Source organism: Macrobrachium nipponense, chromosome 34, assembly GCF_015104395.2.
Source record: "Macrobrachium nipponense isolate FS-2020 chromosome 34, ASM1510439v2, whole genome shotgun sequence".
In the NCBI taxonomy this organism is placed as follows: Eukaryota; Metazoa; Arthropoda; class Malacostraca; order Decapoda; family Palaemonidae; genus Macrobrachium; species Macrobrachium nipponense.
The window spans coordinates 27,016,350-27,040,099 of NC_061095.1; the positions used below are offsets into that span (position 1 = coordinate 27,016,350).

At 38.6% G+C, this 23,750-nt stretch overlaps 1 protein-coding gene and 1 long non-coding RNA gene across 8 annotated transcripts in view; one reads left to right on the plus strand and one right to left on the minus strand.

Annotated features, from left to right (window-relative positions):
* LOC135207994 (uncharacterized) overlaps nt 1-22,703 on the plus strand; it is a 61,249-nt gene extending 38,546 nt beyond the window's left edge. Inside the window, exon 2 of the long non-coding RNA XR_010313097.1 lies at nt 22,403-22,703. This is a non-coding gene — a long non-coding RNA (uncharacterized LOC135207994). The remainder of the gene's footprint in view (nt 1-22,402) is intronic.
* LOC135207992 (otoferlin-like) overlaps nt 3,079-23,750 on the minus strand; it is a 217,566-nt gene continuing 196,894 nt past the window's right edge. For all 7 annotated transcript variants that reach the window (XM_064240077.1, XM_064240072.1, XM_064240073.1 and 4 more), the window contains 4 exons: nt 22,391-22,589; nt 20,893-21,111; nt 8,055-8,155; nt 3,079-7,929 (listed from right to left, as the gene is read on the minus strand). In XM_064240077.1, coding sequence (XP_064096147.1) covers nt 7,749-7,929; nt 8,055-8,155; nt 20,893-21,111; nt 22,391-22,589 — 700 coding nt within the window. In that variant the 3' untranslated portion in view covers nt 3,079-7,748. The remainder of the gene's footprint in view (nt 7,930-8,054; nt 8,156-20,892; nt 21,112-22,390; nt 22,590-23,750) is intronic.

Consider the following 23,750-nt stretch of genomic DNA (forward strand, 5'->3'; position numbering starts at 1 on the left):
CGGCATCAGGCCAGAGTTTCCTCCATGAGGAATCCAAGGTTCGCCTCGAAACCTCCTGCCAAGCTTGGTCAATGAGTCGGATGCATATCACAACATCGAAATGCTCCTTCCAAATTTCACGCAAGGTGAGGTTTGTGGTATCGGTGATGTCGAAACATCTCTTGAAAAAATGTTTCGTATACAGCTTCTTAAAGTTCGATATCACTTGCTGGTCCATGGGCTGGAGGAGAGGGGTGGTGTTAGGCAGAAGATAAAGAACCTTGATGAAGGAATACTCCGCTAGGATATCTTTCTCGAGGCCAGGAGGGTGAGCAGGGGCATTGTCCAACACCAGCAGGCATTTCAGAGGGAGGCGCTTCTCTTCCAAGAATTTCTTCACTGTCGGGCCGAAACACAGATTTACCCACTCCGTGAACAAAAGCCTCGTTACCCAGGCTTTCGCATTAGCCCTCCACATCACTGGAAGCTTCTCCTTGAGCACTTTGTGGGCCTTGTAGGCTCAAGGAGTCTCGGAATAATAGACCAGTAGGGGCTTCACCTTGCAATCCCCACTGGCGTTCGAACAAAGTGCGAGCGTAAGCCTGTCTTTCATAGGCTTATGCCCGGGTAGCTTCTTCTCTTCCTCCGTGATGTACGTCCGATGAGGCATTTTTTTCCAAAAAAGGCCAGTCTCATCACAGTTGAAGACTTGCTAAGAACTGTAGCCTTCCTTGGTCATCATCTCGTCAAATGTCTTTTTAAAGGCTTCGGCTGCTTTCGTGTCCGAGCTGGCAGCCTCCCCATGCCGCACCACCGAATAGATGCCAGTCCGTTTATGGAATTTCTCTAATCACCCACGTGAAACTTTGAAGTCTGGGGTTGGCGTTGATGTCCTTTCTCCTCCGTCGTCTTCGGCCTGGGCAATCAAATCGCCGAAAATAGCGCTAGCCTTGTGGGAGATTGCTGTCTCCGTTATCGTATCGCCAGCGATTTCGTAGTCTTTTTATCCAGACAAGAAGAAGCCTTTCCATCTCATCGTGCACGTGGGTCCTTTGCTGGACAAAATAGTGACACCCTTGGAAGGTGTAGCTGGTTTGATGGCATCCTTCTGCTTAAGGATGGTGCGTATTGTCGACGGATTTCGGTATTATTCCTTGGCGATCACACTCAATTGCATACCAGCTTCATACTTCTTGATAATCTCCATCTTCATTTCCAAAGAGAGCATCCTCTTCTTTCCGTGAATTTCAACTTTCTTGGGACCCATGACTACATATATACTGTACGTAATTTACGTATAAGTATGGAGTAAAGTTCTCACACAACACGATAAAGTACGTATACAACGAAATCGCTAACGAATTTACGTTAATAAACGAAATTGTTAGAACGAACGAATACCGCGTGTGTACGATAATGATGCTGCTACCGAGTGGCCAAGACACGCTGCTACGTAGTAGATGCATGATGGAAAGGATGCTGACCAATAGGAGAGAAGGATCTCATGGCAGTGACTAGCATCAGGTACCAATGGGAGAGCAGGAGGATGGTGGCGAGTCTACTCAGTTGGCGGCGCCCGAGTTTCAAAATTGTCATCGGTGGTCCGGGCGAATCTTGGACTTTACAGCAATAACCTTTCGTATCTTGAGCAATTTTCGTATGTAGAGCCGTAAAATTTTTCGTATTAGCTTTTGTATCTCGAGTTTTTCGTAAGTTGAGCCTTTAGTATCTCTTGTCCTACCATCACGAAGGTTGCGGATTTCCTCCTGTTTCTCAGGAAACACAAGAAGTTGTCATCGACTATAATGGGATATAGGTTTATGCCGAGTAGTATGTTCTGGTTTCATCTCCCGGAGTTGTCTAACAGCAGGGTATTGCACGATCTCCTAAGGTCGTTCAAAATTGAACGCCCTATGGTACTGCTTTGGGCCCCTTTGTGGGATATAGTTTTAAATATGCTGAGGTCTTCTAGTTACGAGACCTTAGAAGAGTTGTCCCTGAGGGAATTGACCAAGAAAGTCTTGTTCTTGGTTTTGCTTGCTACAGGGAAGAGAGTGGGAGAGATACAAGCAGTATCTAGGACAGTATAGTATCGTTTTCTGGTAGGGATAACTATCTCTCGTACGTACCGGAATTTGTCGCCAAATCGGAATCGGAAACCAATCCCCTGCCGAGAGCACTTAAAGTTTCATCTCTGGAGGATTTTCTTAGGAACGACGAACTAGAAATGCGTTTTGTTTTTTCTTCATTAACGGCACACATTACAAAGAGAAAAATAGGTGGGCAGATAGCAGGGATGTACGACGACGATGACGCACCCGACGTGCTTCTTCACCAGCGGTGATCAACAAAGAACCCAAAGGAGCTGCTCAGGCAGCTCCTTCTCCATACATGAGAGGCCTAGCAGCCACATGGGAGGCCCCCTTTTCCTTCCACACATGCGAGGTAATGAATACCACGTGGGAGGTCATCTAGACAGAGACGAGACCTGACAGACGAAACTGACACAAGGTACTCTCTCCGCCGGCAATCTCATCCAAAGAACTGAATATACAGGCGAGTTACAATGCATCGTAGGTGAAAATGAGTTACCTGCATACCTGCACATGATTGCGTAAGTGGTCGGGCTGATTGAGATTGAACCCACCTCCTTTTAAATGTTGTTAATCGGGCTAATTCAGGTGTTCAGGAGATGTATTGCAATATGAAGTTTTCATTATAAAACTAATATTGTAGTACTTACCTGAACACCTGAATGAATCCCACCCTCCTCCCCTCTTCAAGATTAGTGATTAGTGCAATTGAAGGGAAAGCGCTCTGCCGGCCGGTCTGTTGTCAACGGTGGTACAGGTAACTCAGTAGAAGGGGGTTTACCTGCAGCGTTGGTAGCGCTGGCAGTAAAAAAAATTACCCAATTGAGGGTAATTCTGTGGGGATATAGTTCGGGCTGGTCAGTGACCAGGGCTAATTCACGTGTTCAGGTATTACAATATTAGTTTTATAATGAAAGCTTCACATTTATTTCCATATTTTTTCATATAGTTTATTTATAATTATAGGATCGGATAAAAGAAAATATAATATACTTGTATTTTTATTTTTTTATATGTTTATATAACATTAAATTCTACATTATTTTTTTTGTCTGTGGCCAACCTGATAATCAGCCCATGGCCCACAGGTTGAAGACCACAGGTATATCTTAGCATTAAGACCTAGGTTTGTTCCACGTATGAACAGATGTCAAATTTTTAATTTGTATTAATCATAGTTAATAAACCTAGTCTTAACGTATATGCCCCACCTCTTGCCACCCTTCAATGGATTCCTTGGGTTGGAAGAAACTGATATGTCCTGGCATCCTGGGTGAAGGTAGGTCAGTTGTTTCCTCCAAACCCTGTTACCACCAATACTTTGCTTTACAATTTTTATGTTTTTTTACCTATTTCCAGCTGGCGCTAGGATATTTATCCTTATGTTAAGACCGTAGGTTTGTTAGCTATGAAAAATACAAATTAATAAAAAAAACTGTTTATTTTCAGATTATGCTCTCAGTAAGAAATCAGGTTAGTTTTAAATAATACTTATTCCCTTATTGAATTTTAAAAAACTGTAATTTCCAGTCATTTCATAATTACTCAATGTAATATCTGTGACAAGGAAAAGGTTAATGAAAGCCATTTTTTATACATCAGAATTTATCATGAATATTGAAAGTTATATTGTGCAGGCACGTTGACATCTATGAATTCTTTGGTTTGATGATGATATTGATGTCTGATTGGGTTAAGACACTAGCAACAAATAGGAATATATTCAAGTTCTATTCAAAACTCAACAACAATGTTTCTTTACAGTTTATATTGTATACATAGTCTGCAATATTTACATTATGTACAATTAGACACAAACTTTATATTGCAGTAATAGTAGAACGATTTGAAAGTTTGGTACACTGTAGCGAGCATTTGATGCCCCTGTGCCATATTGTTAAGTTTGTTTACATAATTCTATGGACTTGTGACAATAGACAATGTGGCACAGTTCATCGTTTGTCAAGATGGTAAAAATAAAAACAAAAATGCAGTTGTGGTCGTAAGGTTGAAATGTTATTTTACAGTGCTATTTATTATCAATATTGTTCCCTTTAAAGTGTTGTAGTCTAAAAATTATCATTTTAAAAGTGCATAAGGATCACTTCGTGCAGAAGAATAAGTTGATGATGACTTAAAACAGTATCTTGTTTTAGGTGCTGGGCCCAATAACCTTTGGCAATGTTCCACTCGTAAAATTATTTTTATGGTAAATTTTCTTTCCTATACAATTATTATAACACTTGAAAATTTGTCACTTACGAATAATAGTCAGTCAGTTTGCAAAGACTCATATTTGACTATGAATTTCATAAAGAAAAGTCAAATATGAATTTTAAGGTTGGATCATAATGGAGCTGTATTATCTTTGTCTTAAACTGAGGAAAAACTTCTTATTTACAGATTGGACTTTAACTTTATGGTATATTTTAAATACTGATTGCATAATTTTACTAATGTCGTTATTGCCATTACAACTTGGAGGTTTTATAACCAATACTAATATTTTTAATGAGAAGTCTTTAATCCATGAAATGCTAATTTCTTATTGTGGAAATTCTTAATTGTGGGCAGTCATAAGTAATGATCATGCTTTATTATTGCAAATAGCTAAAGAAGACTCCATGGAGTACATATATATAGAATGCAACAGAGACAAGTATGTGGTGGAATTTTAGTATCAACATGGATTATGGAAGTTTACCTCATCTAAAAACACATTTAATTGGATGTTGTTCATTCATGGTTTTTACTTGAAGTTTTTCACTGCCATACTGTTAATCAGGACTTGAAAAGTAAAGTTTTGCATTGTAGTTGACCATAAATTGTTTTGTATCCTAAAAATACATTACATATGTATAATATACAAATTTGCAGTCAGGTGAAATAGTCTTTAAAAAAGTACAGGGTACCAAGATGAAACTATGAGTACAGTTTGAAATTAAAATGAAAAAATATGTAGTTAGGTTACCAATTAACAAAACTTTTCGGATAGTATATAGGTGAGTACATGTAATGAAGTGAGTCTTGAAATACCTAACAGTATAGCTTACTGAGTTGTTTTCATACCCATGCAGAGAAACTGGATATGTATTTCAATTGACTTTCCACATAATTTTATTTGATATAATGCAAATACACGATAACATTTATCAATTTTACTGTATACATTTTATATACAAAATGAATATTTTGTAAAAATGTGAATGAAAACATGTGCTTTTGCAAACATTATATACAGTATAATATGCATATATATATTTATAGAATTTCTAGATAATCAAACATCATGGTTTTATGTTATATATTGGTAAAATATACATCGGGAAAATAATACAACCAAGCATCTCAAATACTGATCAACTTGTGCATGCAATTTTGACATTGTCATCAAGAAACACATTATTCAAATATTTTGAGTGTATTTCCATGAAACTCTAAACTATTGATTTCTAAGAACAACCTAAAACTACTTAAAGATGGGATTTAGGAACAATAGCATAACTACAAAAATATCCTCTTCATTTCAGAGTTAAGATTAGGTATTGAAATGACCTAAATGATGCCAGAATCAGTGTTTCGGGTAAAAATATTAATTTTAAAGGCCCATCATTGTTACAGTAATATTTTTATGTATTTTGATAGGTATTAAAGCATGAATGCAGAAATGAAAGTTCTTACTAGTCTATGTTAACACTTGAAAAATAACTCTGAATCCTGCATGTTTTGGTGAATTTTAGTTAAACTGGTGAGATGTTTATTGTAGGCTAAGTTAATAGGAATAGTTCTCAAGTTGTAATGCAGAAGGGAAGAAAATTGATCTAACTATCATAAATTCATGCACAGCATTGTCAGCACCAAAATGCAGGACTAATTACAGTGGGAAAGATAAGTCTACTGTTTTATAAGGCATAATTAATATTTATCATTAGTTCCAGTAACATCTATTTCATGACACTTAGAATGTTAAGTAGAGATGATCCTTCGTTAGTGGAGGAAATGGATAATAAGTTTATTTTTGAAGGCTATAGTTCTTCGGGGTACAATATTGTACATCTCAATAAAAACAAAGACAAGATTGTAAACGTGGTAATAAAGTTATCTATAACTCAATATCCTGGAGTGGTGATTTACTTGAAGATAAGCTTTTTTCTCATCCTCAACCTGGTCTGACACTCTTCTTGTTTTTGCACTGCTGACTTTTGTATTTCAAACTTTTCTTTTATTAACGTATTGTTACTTGCATTTAACCCTTTATAATTTTGTATTTTTCATTATCGTATCAGTTAGGACATCCTGAGGATTCCCTACATTTTGTAAATAATAAATTAGTGTAATTTTACCTGCTTTGCATTGTTTCATTCATTTTTGTTATTGCAAGCTTCCCCTTTCAGCATTTTTATTGCATTACAGTGACCTTTTAAAGCTTAGCTAGACATAGCTAGGAAGTCTGGAAACGAACATCTCCATAACCTCAGTGCATTAGCTATTGGAAGTGTCTTATGAGCAAAGTATATTTGAAAACTGGCTTTAACTTTATCAAAAATATACCATCTCCTAGGATTGTATTGCATAAACATTGCTGACCTTGCAAAGAATAGTTTTATGTAGTTCCTTCTTTAGGAATATCTTAGAACTGTGACGTTAAACACAGTTGTGTGTCTTACACTGATGTGAGTGTAATACATGTACTGCACATTTAACATGTGACCTTGTAAAGAATAGTTTAATTCCTTAACATAGTGTGTCTTTCATTTATTTGAATGTAATACATGTACTACTGCATATTTAACATGTAACCCTTAGGGCTAATTTGTGAAAGGTCACCTGATTTTAGCTGTAATTTGTCATGTACAACTAATATAATCAGATGTTGAAAATCAAGAAGTAGAGAATAAGCTTTGAAATTCAAATTCCAGAGAACTATTCCATTTATAATACAAACTTCTCACCTGAGTATATGTCAGAACATTGTATATTAAAGTTAAATTCATTTAGAATGAATGAGAATCTATGCCAACTGAATTGTGAAGTGAAAGAGAAATTAATGAGTGATTGTTTATGAAACGGGGAATTATAGATTCCTTACTAGGGTATTTACATGGAAAAAATTATACAAATCTAACCAGCCATGTGAACCTTAATACTAAATTACAGTGGATGAGCATATTGGTGAACTGCAGTCTTAATATTTTAATGAAATTGATAAGTTTAGGTGAAGTTTAAAAACATTAATTTTCTTTGCTGATTATTTGCAAATACTGTACGTATTTTGCATTCTTTGAAGTGCTGTATTAGTAATCATCAAAGGCTTACGTACAGTGTTATGTACAAATATCTAGGACTTTTTGGACCCTTTACATGTAGGTACATGTATAATAGAAACAAAGTTCAATGTGAAAATATTTTGAAGAACCCGAGATTTATTAGTACCAAGGATACATTCTCTCATAATATACAAACTGAATTATATCATATATTAATGATATCACTAGTTAACCTATAGTAAACTAGGTTACATTACCATCCTATTATGGATGTGCTGACATCAATTAATCTAATTGGTTAGTTGATATGTTTTTTGTGATTTATTACTAAAATAAGAAACTAAAATAATGGAGACTGCATAATATTTCATACAAAAGGACTATGTGGGAAGAGTTACAGTCTGAAAGATTATGCCCCTAATACCTTTTTCACTGTAAATCCTGGAACAGAGTAGAAGAAAAGAACAAAGAATATCGTGAGGGCAAAGAAGACAATAAGCTTGATGATTGCCCATTTGTAGTTGTGCCAGATGATGTATCTTATACTCTTTAAAGGGTTCAGGAACCACATAAATGAAGCATCAGGACGACTGAAAAAAATTATCCTTTTATTAGTGACATGTAACAGAAATCTCATATAATAGCCATATAATGTTACAATAACCACAAAAGAAATATGAACTAAATTACTAAAAGATCTGGAAATTTCTCTTACTTGGGTTTTTCCAGGGGATCAGGCTCATTACGGCCCAGACCTGCTGGGTTCTTCTCTGCCTCCTCTTTGGTCAAAAGATGTATTTCTGCCTCAACTTTACCCTGAAAGTAATAAAACCATTGATAAAAAACACTGAAGGCATACAGGCAAGTGCTGATTGCACACACACCTTTAAGATATTCAGACAGCCTCAGAATTGGATGACTTTTGATTAAGGCAGCTAATACTTAGGCACCATTTTCTGTATTTTGCTGATGAGTAGGCTTGCAGCTGAAAATGGTAAAATAATTTTTATTCTTATTTAAAGTGAAATGTGAATGCTGTGCCCAGTCATCCAAACAGAGATGTGGTAGGATGCTTTTTCTTCAAATTAGTCTCCTAGAATTTTCTTCGTCTGAACAACATCTGGAATAAGATTTGACAAATATGGTTTGAGTGTTGGACAACCTTTTGTATTGTTATGAGAAATAATGCATCCATGTCCAGGAAGGACATGATAAGGGAACCTTGAACATTTGCTCCTTATAACCTTTGAGCCAGAGCAGTTAGATATGGTTGCAAATGGCTTTTAATCAATTCCTAAAGAGATAGGACATGCAGCAGACACCCTTTTCAGTCAAGCAAAATTTTACGTTTCTTGCCTGTTGGGTTTTGAGAGCCACAATGAGGATATGCATTAAAGCAATACATGACAGCAACAATGAAGATGTTCATTAAAGCAATACATGATAGCAACAATGAAGATATGCATTAAAGCAATACATAATAGCAACAATGAGGATTTGCATTAAAGCAATACATGATAGCAACAATGAGGATGTGCATTAAAGTAATACATGATAGCCAACAAAGGACTTTGTTACCAATTTCTTATGCTGATAATTACTATCTGCAGTTTGTTAATTAACCTGGTTTAGTGTATGATGCCAACTCGGCAACTTCACTTGATTCCAACCTCAGGAGGCATCTGTTGATAATGTAAGAATGCTGACAACCACTTCATTTTTAGTTTTTGGCAAAAGTATTGTGCCTTGAATGATGTTCATTCCTTTATGTTTAAGACATTTACTTTATAGATTTTTGGACCTGCTAGTAGATTCTGCAGTTTAGAGCTACTGTACTTTGCAACAAGCTATGGATTCTGAGTGCTTGGTCTTTCAAGGCTGTACAAGGTGCTATGAATCTGGGGAGACAAGGTGAGGCATAATACCATAGGTTTTCAGTGGAGGTCATTCACTTCAGAAATTGAAATTCAGTGCCTAATTGGATTGGACATTATTTCAAAACCTCACTTCCCCAGAAAGGTTGATGACTGCATTGATTGATAGATTAGCATTTTTGTACTAAGACAATGTGGAGATGAAGGGGAATTCTTTGCTTCACTGCATTATAATTCTCTGATGTTTGTCTGGAAGTAACTTGAGACTTTTAAATGTACTAACTGAATTTCACCTCCAGTTTTAAGGTCTAGTCATTTGGGATAACCAAACTTGAAGTCCTGGAATGTGAATTATTAGGCTGGTTAATGAGATCAAGATGGGCTGGTTGTGTGAAGCAAAGTCTCCTAACTCAGAATTACTGTAATAAGCAGAGCTTTTAATTTTCCTGGAAATGTACAGCTGTAAGGTCATACTTTAATATAACTGATTAAAACTGATACTTTACAATTTACTACAGGAATTTATTCTGAAGGAAACCAGATCTGTGGTACAAGTTTCCAATTCATGTACCATCTATATACAATGTGGTACATATTAAATATGTTCCGTAATACTTTTACTGCCAATTACTGAATACTGTTCATACCTCGCTTGTTCCGTAATATTTGTGCTACTGCCAGTTACTGAATATTGCTCATATCTCACTTGGATGACTGATAAATAAACGCACTCACTGTAGATACTGTAGTTTATATGCAGCATGTACATAATGACGTATTCTCTCCTCCCATGTATATATACAACAGTGTGTATTGATATACAAAGTGGCAACTGTATTCTTGCCTCACATGTATATTTTATATACAAGTGGCAGCTGAACACATTAAAATCCAATGTCTGGTAGTACACCACTTCCTCTCTCCAAGTTTGGTTGTTCTCACGCATTGTCCTTGTTGTAATGTAACCTTGCCTAATAAAGAACCTACATTTTAGATGAGCCTGTTTCACATCCTGTCCTAACCAACATTATGCAGTGAAGTTACGAGAAGCAAGCGAAGATACAGGAGACATACAGCAAACCCTACACCAACAGCTGCCCGCTTCTCTCTCTCTCTCTCTCTCTCTCTCTCTCTCTCTCTCTCTCTGCACAACAGACTTTATTTGATGGTATGTAAAGTGTATCACATGTGCAGTGTAGTACAGTGTATCACATGTGCAGTGTAAGTTGGTGCTAATGGGCCAACTAGTGCCAATATTTCACGCTCTGCAATTAAAATACGGATGCTGTACCATTCTGCTTTCAGCTCGTGTGGTGGTAAACAGTGTTTATTCACAACGGATTTTCTACTTTCTCAGGACAAATGTATTGACATCCCACTCGCCCAGTGTTCACAAGACATTGTCTACCATCCACAGTCCCCACCAGCTCTCCCTCCCCAGGCGACGATACCCCAATCAAGAGGAGGAAAGGAGGACACAGAAAAAGGAGGAGAGACAAAGAGAACAGGAAGAATTAAGAGTCCAATGACAGAGGGAGGACAAAATATGGAGGCAGCAGGAAGCAGACGAGTACAGCACCTATTTGCAAATGCTAGGGCCCCCTCATATAGCAAGGAACCACAGGAAGCCCCAGCGTGTCACCTCTGACACCTTCAGCTTCTACCTCGCCACCAGAGGATGGAGCGCCACTGTTAGTAATACCCCCGCCACAGAAAGCAATTGCCCAGAACCAGACCCCCCTCGCCCAGATGCAACTTTTCAAATTTTTCAGGAATGGCGATGTTGATGGGACAATTATTCAGTCATCGTGGATCTGCACAAATTACCCAGAAAGAAAATTAATCCAGACAAGGATGTGTCTTGCCTTGGAGAGACAAAGGATCCTCGAGCGCACCCTAGACATACCCCCAGGCACCGGATTAAGTGTTGACGAAGTCTTCGATGCCCTTCAAGAACACATCAAGAGCCTTCACAACAATAATGCATCGTAGGGAGCTGCTTACCTGCAAACAGTTAGAGGGAGAGAGTTTTTCAAACTTTGACGTAAGATTTAAGAACATTGCAGAGGAAGTAGACATCTGTCTCTGTAGAGCTTCAGTTTGTAACCAAACCCAGATGAAGATGATCATCTTCATAAGTCGGGAATGAAGAACTGACTAAGAAACTCGTAGTACTTGACACCAATGCCACCACAGGATATTATCAACACGTGTCACACCTATGAGGCCAACAGGAAGGCCACTTCTTCAATTTGTGCTTTGCCCTTTCACACTACAGGAAGCAGAAGAAACATTATGGAGGAGTAATGATAGTTTATATTTGACGATGTCTCCAAAGGTTGTGTGTGAGAGAGAGAGAGAGATTGGTGGAAGAATGAATGGGAGTGGTTAAATGGCGGTCGGAAGCATGTTTGTTGTGGCGCTCTGTAGTAAGTCAGTGGAAGTCTGTTACGAGAGCCGTAAGCAGTGAGGCGTCTGGTGAAGTTAGTGTCGGTTTTGGCAGCAGTTATCCTTTGGTGGTTAGTTTTTTTAATGTTATTTGATATATTTGGGGCTGTGAAGTTGTTGTGCGTGTGTGTCTGTCTGGTTGTGGTGAGGTTGAAGAGGTTTGTGGTGCATTTTCGGTGTCTGAGTGGTGGTTGGGGCAGTGTGTGAGGTTTGTTGGGTTGTTGTGGCTGGGGGGAAGTCATGTGGTTGTCGTGTTCTTTCAGGCTGTTGGTGTTCGTCGGCAGTGATTTGTCGGGTTATTGAGTTTTTGTGGGGTTGTGGGTCTCGGGTGGTTGGTTTGTGTTTGGTTGTCGGCGGTGGTTGTGTGTCAGCTAGCCTATAACCTATATCCAGTGGACAGCACAGCCTAGCCCTAAGTATCAGAAGCCAGAGGTGAGTACCTGTTTGTGTTTTGTGTGTTTGGTATTTTGTTGAACCAATTGTCCTGCAAGCGGTTTAAAGGTTAACGTACAAAGGGGAAAGTGGTGAGTGTGGGAAATTTTCGTTAGCTGGTACGATTTAACGTAAAACTGTGGGAGGTTTACTTGTTTTTTGTGATCCCGCCACATTATTTTTTGGCGCCCGAACAGGGACTGCTGGTGTGGCAGCTGCAGGATGATTGGCCTAGGGTAGTGTGTGTGAGTGGTGAGAAAGTTTGGGATGGAAGGATTGAGTGAGGTAGATAGGCTGAAGGAGGAGTTGAGGTTGGAGAGGGAAGTAAGAGGACAATTGGAAGTGGATAATGAGAGGTTGAGGGTAGAGTGTGAGGAGCTGAAGAGCGAGTTAGAGGAAATGAGAGGAATGCTAAGAAGTGCAAAAGTGGAAATGAAAGAAGTGAAAGGAGCGGAAGAGAGAATGGTTGAGGAAAAATGGACAAACAAAAAAATTCTTTAGCAACTGATGAATGCAGTGCAGGAGATGATGAAGGGGTTCATGGGAGAGGGAGCTGTAGGAGGTAGGCCTACTAGGTCTTGTGATAGGCCAGAAGTGGTAAATACAGTGGAAAAGCGAGTGGATGAAACTACGAGTGATGAAGGTGACTTGTTTGTGATAGGTAAAGGAAAGAAGGGAAAGAGACAGGATAAGAATAAACCTGAGGACAAGAATAAGAAGGGGGCTGAGGAAAAAAAAAACTAAGGGAAAGAAGGCTAGTGTAAGGACAACGCTTTTTCCCTATTTTCATTGTAACCAATCAACAAGTCGCATTGTTCTTACTTCCATCCAATAGAGCATTCCGCGGCCTTTCCGCCGATGTGTATAACACATGCAATTCCATTATTTGTACGCTTTATTATATCTAAATGAATGTCTGTAAGAAAACACAAATTTACCGTCTCGGAGTCATTTCTGTTTGCGGTGCGAGACTGCACTACATATCCGTCCGCACCTGTCTATGTCAACCCAGTTTGTCTGTAAATAAATTATCAGTACCCAGCTACCTGTCTTAATCTCTGGTCCTCACACTAGTAAGGATGACGGACAGGATGAGACTAGGACTGAATACATTGGGAAAAGGGCTGAGAGTGATTTGGATAGCGGTGAGTGGAAACAGGTGGGTAGAAAGAAGGGTAAGAAGAGCGTAATCAGGAGCATGGATGTTAGTATGGAAGTTGATTCGCTGTATTCAGACGAGGTTAAGAGGGATCAGAATGTTAGTAGTGAGAGTGAGCGGGAAGTACGAAAGGCTGTATACATGAGAGAGATACCTAGATGTGCACAATACGAGGAATATGGTAATAGGGACATAGGGGATTTTTTTAAGGAATATGAAAGGTATTGTGAGGCAAAGTATGGGGATAACAAAAGAGTCTGGGCAGGAGAGTTGGGTAGCTTTTTGACGGGATTTTTGTTGAATATGTATGGGGTAATGATGAGTGTGGGGAAGTGCCTTATGAGAGTGTGAAAGCCAGGATTGTGGAACAGGCGAAGAGGATAAGGAGTAGTGTTAGATATAGGAGAAAACATGGTTTTGATGAGGTAAGAATGAATGTTGGTGAGTCGTTGTCGATGTATGTGTGCAGGTTGGAAACATTAGCCAGGAAAAAGTTTGGGGATGAAGGGATAAATGAGTGTAAAGAGTTAGTGAGGAAGTTGTTGGCGACTGTGCCTGAGAGTGTGTATGAGTTTGTAAATCTGAAATGTAAGGAGAAAATGTGATGGACGAATGAAAGGTTGTCGTGGAACGACATTTTGGAAATAGTAGAGGATTAGGAGTTGGAGAGGTGTATGAAGAGAGTAGAAGTGTTAGTGTTAGGACTGAAGTAGCTGATGTTATACCCGAGTTTAAGAGCTATAGGGAGGCAGTTCTGGAAGGGCCAAGGCGAATGGCAGAGCGAGTGGTTGATAGGAGCGTCAGAGCCAGTAACGTAAGTATGGTTAGCCCTAAGAGAGATCGGAGTGCAAGTGTTAGAGGAGTAGGGTCGGTTAGTTGTGAACGAGAGCAGCAGTGTTACAGATGAGGAAAGCTAGGGCACAGGAAGAATGAATGTCGGTGGGCATTAGGAGCTTGCTTCGGGTGTGGGCAAACAGCATTTAGTGAGCGAGTGTAAGAAAGATAAGGATATTAAATGTTACAGGTGTGGGCAAGTAGGGCATATAGCAAGTGGATGTCGAGGTACTCGTGTTACTGAGGTTTGCGGTAATTGCGGGAAGAATGGGCATTATGCTAGGATGTGTAAGGAACAGCGGGCAAAATGTGTTGAATGTGGAATGGAAGGTCATGTGGCAAGTGTGTGTGTAGGCGAAAGAGGATGAGTCGGGTTGGGAGTTCGGGAAACTAGGTACAAAGGAGATTCAGTTGGGTGGGTCCTCTGGTGTGCGGTCAGTAAGAGCGATGCATGTGCATGAAGGGTTGTTGCATGAAAAAGGGTTTGGAGGAAGAGCTCATGAATGTATGAGTGTAAAAGTGAGGTGCAAAGGGGTGTGTTTGTTTGCTTTGATTGATACTGGGTGCAGTGTCAGTGTTCTTTTCAAGAATGGATGTGACAAGTTGCGGAGTGAGTGTGAAATTAGGAAATGTTAAGGGGAGGTACGAGGAATAGGAAATTTAGGTATGCCTGTGGTGGGAATGTTGCGTGAAAATGTAGAAATCGAAGGGGTAGTGATAGATGAAGGTGACTTTTATGTGATCGAGGGAATGAGTGATAAGTATGATATGTTGTTAGGATACAGGTTCCTGAAGAAGTGTGGGATGGTGGTCCATCCGAGCAGGAATATGATTGAGTTGCGTAGGAAGGGGAATGTACATGGAGAGTTGTACTTGGATAGGGATGGAGGGGTAAGCAGTAAAATATGGAAGGGAGTGCCGTTGGTTGCGAAAGAGTGTAAAAGTGCTGCGAGAAGTTGGAGAAGTTGTTAGTGTGAAAGTTGCCTGGCCCGATAGTCTTGGGATTGTCAAAGGTGACAAGTGTGCATATGTGGTTGAGGGTGTGGATGCAAACAAGTTGGTAAGAGCGAGCGTGCATGTGTACGACGGGATTTTGGATATGGAGAGTCCTCGGGTTTTTGTGGCCTCATTGCCGAGTGTTAGGAAAAAGTGAGTGTGGGGTATACGTGAAGGTGATTGTGTGGGGTGGTTGTATATGTTGGTGGATGTGGATGACGAAAGATATGTTAGGGTGCGGCGGGTGATGACAGGTAGCATGACAGAAAGTGATGAGTGGAAGTATGATGAGTTGAGAGAAAATTGAGGTAGATGAAAATGTTGGTGATGACGAGAGGGAGCGGTTGATGCAGATGTTGTGGGATAGGCAGGGTGCGTTGAGTTGGGGTGACGAGGATTTCAGGGGATCTAAGCTTCCAGAGTTCAAGATAGTTTTGAATGACAATACCCCCATATATCAGTGTCCCGACACTTTTCTGCTGTTGTTGCCCGAGAGATTGAGGAACAGTGTGAGGAACTTGAGAGAGTGGGAGTGATTGAGGATGTGTGTGGATTACAGGAAGGTGAATGAAGTGACTGTGGTGTCTGATTGTGTGTATAAGATGCGTGTGATGAGTGTTCACAAAATTGGATTTGGTAAGGGCTATTACCAGATGCCTCTTGAGGAAGGGAGCAGGCATGTTACGGCTTTTTCGAGTGGTAGCTGCCACTATTAATTCAAGAGGTTAAGTTTTGGATTGGCTAATGCCCCTGCTGCCTTCCAGAGGGCGATGAATGTAGTTTTGGCTGGTTTTGATAGAAGGAAGGTGACTGTGTTTGTAGATGACATTTTGATTGCAAGTGAGACTGTTGAGGAGAATGTGGAACTGCTTGAGGTGTTAGAACGGTTGGAAGAGGTTGGAGTGAAAGTGAAGCTGGAGAAGTGTACGTGATTGGCTGGGGAAGTGGAATTTCTGGGTCATAAGGTGAGTGCGAGTGGTGTAAGGAAGAGTGAAAAGTTCGTGGAAAAAGGAAAGGAGTTTCCATGTCCCCGGACCGTGCAGGAGTTATAGGGTTTTTTGGGTTTGATTGAGTTCGGGAGGAAGTTTGTTAGGGATTGTTCGGGTATAGGGAAGCCGTTGACTGAATGGACCGGGAAGAAAAATTGTACTAAGCTGAGGTGGGATGAGCGAATGGTGGGAGCATTTGAGAGATTGAAAGAGGAGGCTGCTAGGGATGTCACCTTTGTCTTTGCAGCATAAGCTTGAGTTGTATGCTGATGCTAGTAAGTTTAGTATGGGAGGATGCTTGGTGCAGATGCAAGAGGTGAATGGGGAGGGACAATTGAGAGAGAATGCGTATGTGAGTAAAGCTTTTAATAAAGCGGAGCTGAAGTATTCGGTGGTTGAGAAGGAGTTTACGGCAATAAGGTTTTGTGTGAAAGCATTGAAAGTGTTTTTGTATGGGGTAAAATTGTCATAAGGACAGATCATCGGCAGTTAGTTTATATGATTAGGAAGGAAAGTGTGAATGCTAAGATTGCGAGGACAATTGAGGATTTGAGTGAGTTTGATTTTAGCTTAGAATATGTGCCAGGGAGTAAAAATGTGATTGCTGATATGATGTCTAGGATGCATGGTAAGGACAATGGTGTGAAAAGTGACTGGGATCCGAATATGGTACCTGAGGGGTTAGTTGTAAAAGAGAGGTTTGAAGGGAATGACAGTGTATGTGAATGTTTGTTTTCAGCATTGACAAACTTGGAAGGTAAGGGTCTGGTTTCAGAGGTACCCGGTAGTGTGAATGAGTTGCGAGTGAAGTTGATGAGTGATGTGCAGAAGGAAGTGGCACATGCGGAGGAACAAGGTGGGGAAGAAGAAATGTTGCATGAATTGTTGTCAGCAGTAGCTGAGTTGTTTGGGATAAAAGTGTTGTTGTATTTTGGATGGGACAGACCGGTTGAGTATCGAGGAAGGGTGAGTACAGGTAATGAACGTGGGGTTTTGATGATTCAGTGCGGGGAACGTGGTTGTAATTGGATGGTTACAAAAAGGGACTGTGAAGGGGATCTGAGTCAGAATTATGGAAATGGGGAATTAACTGAGGATGAATGTGATGAGGAGGATTGTGATGTGGATAACCAGGTGGACGTGGTAGCGAATGTGTGTATGCATGGGACTTGAGGGAAAATGGTGACGTTTGTCCAAGTAAATGATAGTGAGTACTGTAGTTTGGTTGACACGGGGGCACAAGTTTCCTTGGTGAGTTAGTCAGTGATGAGTGAACTTGAGAGATGTGATTGGGAAGTGAAAAGACAGTCTACAAGTGTGAGAATACAGGGGTTGGGACAAGGAAGTGTTTTAGTATGGGAAGAGGTATGGTTAAAGGTTAGGTTGGGAGATCTTGAAGTAATGCATAACTTTATAGTTATAGGAGAAAATGATATGTCATCTTGCTTTTTAACCCTTAAACGCCGACTGGACATATTTTACGTCGACATACAAAAGTTTTTTTAAAAATTCGCGGAAAAATACTTTTAGGCCTACCAGCCAAAAACTCTTGAATCACGCGCCTTGGGGGATGGTGGGAGTTCACGGATCAAGGTGTTGTTTTGTTTACAATCGTTACGCAGGTGCGCAAGCGCGAATTTCTTTCTTACCGCACTAAAAAGTATCTGTGACACATCTCGGAAATTATTTCGTCACTTTGACATAATTTTTGTACCATTTTAAATTAGCCGTTACATGGAGTATTATATATGAAAATGTGCGCATTTTTATGTAGAATACAACAAAATAATACTCATGATTGTAGCTTTTATCAGTTTTGAGATATTTTCATATAAATAAGTGCCAAAATTTTAACCTTTGGTCAACTTTGACTCTACCGAAATGGTCGAAAAACGCAATTGTAAGCTAAAACTCTTATATTTTAGTAATATTCAATCATTTACCTTCATTTTGCAACTAATTGGAAGTCTCTAGCACAATATTTCGATTTATGGGGAATTTATGAAAAAACTTTTTCCTTACGTTCACGCGGTAACTCTTTCGATAAATTTTTTCGTGCGGTTGTCCTAATGTTTTATATATGGAAATGTGCGCAATTTCATGCAAAATACAACTAAAAACAACCCATGGTTGTAGCTTTTATCAGTTTTGAAATATTTTCATATAAATAACGTCAAGTGCAAAAATTTCAACTTTCGGTTAACTTTGACTCTACCGAAATGGTCAAAAAACGCAATTGTAAGCTAAAACTCTTATATTCTAGTAATATTCAATCATTTACTTTAATTTTGCAACAACTTGGAAGTCTCTAGCACAATATTTCGATTTATGGTGAATTTATGAAAAAAAAAAAAATTTTTCCCTACGTCCGCGCGGTAACTTCCGAAAAAATCAGAACTTTTTTTGTGCAATTGTTGAAATGTTTGCATCATTTAAAATTAGCTGTTACATAAAGTTTTATAATGAAAATGTGCGCAATTTCATGTAGAATACAACTAAAAATGATTGAAGGTTGTAGCTTTTCTCTTTTTTCGAAATATTTGCATATAAATCACGATAAATAGAAAAAAAACCACTTTCGGTCAAATTTGAGTCTACCAAAATAGTTTAAAAACGCAATTGTAAGCTAAAACTCTTACGGCCTAGTAATATTCAGTCATTTATCTTCATCTTGAAACAAATTTGAAGTCTCTAGAACAATATTGTGATTTATAGTGAATTTTTGAAAAATATATTTAAGTTCCCTCCGCGCGCCGATTCGCGGCCACAAGTCTCCGAAATGCGTACATCGCATTATCCTAATATTTGCTCCTTTTCATATTAGCCGTTTTATAGAGTTTCATATATCAAAATGTGCGCAAATTCATGAAGAATACAATAAAAAATAATTGAAGGTTGTAGCTTTTCCCATCTCCGAAATATGTGCATATAAAAAAATATATATAAAAATTTCGACATTCGGTCAATTTAACAAAACTTGTCCGAAAATGGTCAAAAATCTGCAATTCTTTATCTAAAACTCTTACAGTATCGTAATATTCAATCATTTGTCTTCATTTTGAAACAAATTGGAAGTCTCTAGAACAATATTTAGATTTACGGTGAATTTTTGAAAATAAAATTTTTTTACGTCCACGCGTTACGAATTCGTACATCATTTTGTGATAATATTTTTCCGGTGTTGCTTTTATTGTTTACAATGTATTATATATCAAAATTATTGCCATTTAGTGTACAATACAAAAAAAAGAAACTCGTTAGTCTTTGTTGTACCGGTTTTTTGCCACCGTGTTTGAGTTTGAATACAATTAGTATGAATTTTTTTTTTTGCTACCATATATCACATTATTTACATATGATAATGATATTATTTTTCATTTCTGATGGTTGCATACTAAACTTCAGGCAATGACAAAAAGATGAGCCAAAAATGAACTCTTAATCTTCAAAACTAAGCGCGCTGTGATTTTTTGAAAAAATTATTTTTTCCGCTTCCGCGCTCACTCCAAACCGGCCCCGGCATACGGGAAAGGTTTTGATTTTTAGGGCTTCGGCGTAAGAGGGTTAAGTTAGGTATTGAATGGTCCAAATTGTTGTAGTATTTCATTATTTATAGGTCAATTTAGCTTTATTATGAAATTTACTGGGGTGTTTTTGGAGGGCTTGGAACGGATTAGCCATTTTACATGTAAAATGCGGTCCAAGATACGAAAAGCTCATGATACGAAGGCCGCCTCCGAACAGATTAATTTCATATCTCGAGGTACCACTGTACTGAAAAGAGCACCCTCTGGCACATCAACTGTGAAGACTGACTGTGGCCTCCTGGAGTTACGGAACACTCCTAACTTCATGGGACGCTCTCTTGCACAAATCCTATGTTGCCAGCCACATTCTCTTGTATGCCTGCTCATCCTCAGTAATTCCTGCAGGAATGGCTAAACAAGAAAGCTGAGGAATGTGATTATAGTGCTGCCACCAGAGCTGAACTCGTGCAGAGGTCATACAATCAATATGCATGTCCCCTACCCAGACTAGAAGTTAGACAGTCAGTCAGGATCCAAAATCTGCTTCTCACCTTGGGACAGGGTTGAGATCGTCATGAGTCACGACAGGTCAGGGGACTATGAAGTACATCTACCCCCTCAGACAAGTAAACTGGAGGAACCAGCATTTCCTGTACCCAGTACCAACCCCTGATGCTGACAATCTCACATCCCTGCAAACCTTCATGGAGATACAAGTGTCCTGTGATAGCCCTCCTACAGCCCCACGTACATCTCTCAGGTTTTCCAAATGAAGAACCTGAGCATGAATCTGGTGGGGAGGTGTACTAGATACTGTAATCTATGTAACATGCACATGTCATTGTATAACACATTCTCTCCTTCCATGTAAATAACATTGCATATTGATAAGTGGCAACTGAACACATTCATATCCAATTTCTAGCAGTACACCACTTCCTCTCTCTGAGTTCGGTTGTTCTCACACATTGTCCTTATTGTATTGTAACATTACCTAATAAAGAAACAACATTTTAGATGAGCTTGTTTCATGTCTTGTCCCAGCCAGCTCCCACAATGCATCATGCACAGAATGAGCACAAGTGGTGGAGCAAGGTTGTTACTGATCAAACTCCAGTTAAACAAGAATGGTAACATGGCTGAAGCTTGGATGTTCTCAAATGCTTTCAGTGAAATGGCTTGGGGCATTTGTGAAGCAAGGGTCAGCATAATGATAAATGAATGTTAATATAAGTAATGACAAATTAATGTTAGTCTCAAAAGAAAATTCTGCACAAACTCTTAAGGTAAGTACCGTGAGTTCCATCTCTTCATTTTCTTTTTTGATGTAAAAGGGCCACCACCCCTTAACACGCCTCTGCTTGAAGATGTTGACCATAGGCACAGACCCATCAGTTTTTAACATGTCCAATGTACAAAGTTTGGAGCTTTTGGCACCTCTAGGAAACCTGTTGAGATCCAATGTGATTGCACCTAGGAAGTCATCAGCTGAGAAATGGTCAGCATCCCATACCTGAAAAGATCATGCAGTAGGTATCATTTCATAAATTACAGTTGTAAATTAAAATTTACACCGAAATAATTTAAGGACTACAGTAGTTTCATCCAGCTGATGGCATATTTACAAACAATTTAAATTTCACAGTTACCCCACAAAAATCTGTCACTAAGAAACCTATTGCCAAAAAAAGGATTATGAATTCATAAAGTTTGAAATCTAAGTTCTGGTTAAGCAGTTACAAGCAGCACAGATAAGTTCAAAAAATTCTGAACTTTAATCTATTGCTAAAGTCGTTGTTAGTCTAACTACTATACTGTTTCCTATATGCATTCAGGATCTCAAGCCTTCCTACTCTAAATTTTATTGACCCATATTCAGAAATTGTCTGTAATACTGATAGTCTAGGTTAGTGGTTGAGGGTGTAAGACTAACTTATCCATAATGTTTGGAGCTTGCTCAATGAGTGTGAAATGTCTGTAGTTGCTGCTATTTAGCTTTTCATGTATCACCTTTGGAATACGTACTCTATAATTTCTATTCATCTTGAAATAAAAACTTAGTTTTGAGTTTTAAGCTTAGACAATATCAATGGGAAAACCTAGTCTGGATCTTCTTAACCTTGATGAGCAGCTGCTCAAGATGGGGCACATCCTGAAGTTGTTGTGGATCACATTAAGGTTATATGGGAATGTTAAAGGTAGTATGTATTTAGTAGAGAGACTTTGAAATGGAGAGATAATGGAAGCATTGTCCACATTTGTGCTTGTGTTTGGTCACCATCTGCCCTCACACAGGCAGCCAGGAAAGCATGGGTCAAGATGAGTGTGTTTGCTTTACTCCTTTACTGTTCACCCTCACAAGCACAAACAGAAAAGCCTCACTCAGCTGTTCAATTACTGCACTATTTTTTAATAATGTTGGACTCGGGGGGGGGGGGGGGTGGCTTTCATTAATGCACTTTAGATTGTTGCACTACCACCCAGCAATGGTATTGTGCAACTGCAGGGTCACATTCTTAAGGAAGGCATACTCAAGTTTTTATAACTTCTGAAAATGAATGTGTTTTGCATTTTATGACCTATTTAAAAATTCTTAGCCTACCTTGCATATTGGGAACTCAGATATTACCAAGGAAGCCAATTGCTTGAGCTTCAAAATAGATAATTTAGGTCCTGTTATAAATCATCTGTAATTGTTTTGCTTAAAAATTGCTTTTAACCCAGTTTCTGTAGTGTTGTGTTGCTTATATCAAAAGCCTAATGTATCTAACACAGAGTATTTGTTTTCTCACCTGCAATTCAAGTCTAGCTGGAATTTTACATTCCGTTTCATCCCAAGAAAAGAGGCTCTCTTTCCGGCTGATGACTATCTTCTCTTCTGCTACCAAGTACTCGAATGGATATACAAACCTCCAGTTAAAATTACCTTCACCTGTCAATGACCGATAGTGGATGTCTGTGCACTGAGTATCCTCAGGTCCCTTTAACCACCTGTAGAGAAAATAAAAACTTTATTACAAGGAATTGGCATGGAAGAGGGAGAGTTAGGGTGTGATGTAATATATTTTAATTACTATACACTGTAAAAAAAGATTAACACACTTGGTCAAGCTTTTCATTTATCCTAGCAATGTACATATACATAATATTAATTTTTAATGATTGTTTTTTCATGGTGTAACCTTTGCTAAATGTGGACTTAGTGAAAATTAATATTTGAATTTGATTTTGGTGTACAGCTTGCAGTGCATAACACTACAGTATGAGAGCCCTCTACTTTTTTGCAGCAATAAATAACATCTATATGGCCCTTTTTCATAAAAAAAAGCTAATTTTTATAGGCAACCCATTTCTTATACTGATATGCAAGGTCTAAAGCAAAACCTATTTTGGACATAATTTTGCCCAAATTAATTGGTGTTGTTAACAGAAATAAAGTTTTCTGTTAAAAGAAAAAATTTCCAAAACATTTACTACATAGGTTTGGTTAAATAAATGTCAGTGATAGCAGTTACTTTTGCAGCTAGGTAATGCTGTACAGTACTATATAATTTGTTAATGCTGTACAGTACTATACCATTTGTAAGATTTTTTTCTAAAATTACCTCTGAATTTTCAGTATATACCCCTTACACATCATTATGCAGTAAATTTTTGAAAAATAAAATTATGGTGTCAGAGTAGTTTGAATAATCCATGACTACAAAAGTTCTTTCAAGAATATGAACAATATTTACTTTCACATCATTGATGCTGTGAGTTTACACAACACAATGTGTCTAAAGTAGTAGTGTAAAATAATTTGTAAAAACTGTGACGAGTTCATTACAGTTATTATTTTACTACTATAGCTCAGATTGTTTTACTTCATATCTGTATTACAACTTAAGTGAAAAAAACCATACATTCTATACTGAACTCCTCTCATATCACTGGAATTATACACAGTGTAACAAACTAGAAATATGTCAGTATGGTAAACCATTTATAAGCTTTATGTAGACTGACGGTAAGTCAAAAACTTTAACAATGCTAATAAGTAAAAACATATTTTCTGATATCCAACAATGAAGTGGAAAGGAACAAACACAACAAGAAGCACAAACACCACAAAGGTTACATGAAAGACTATAAACTGCAGACAAGGTACGT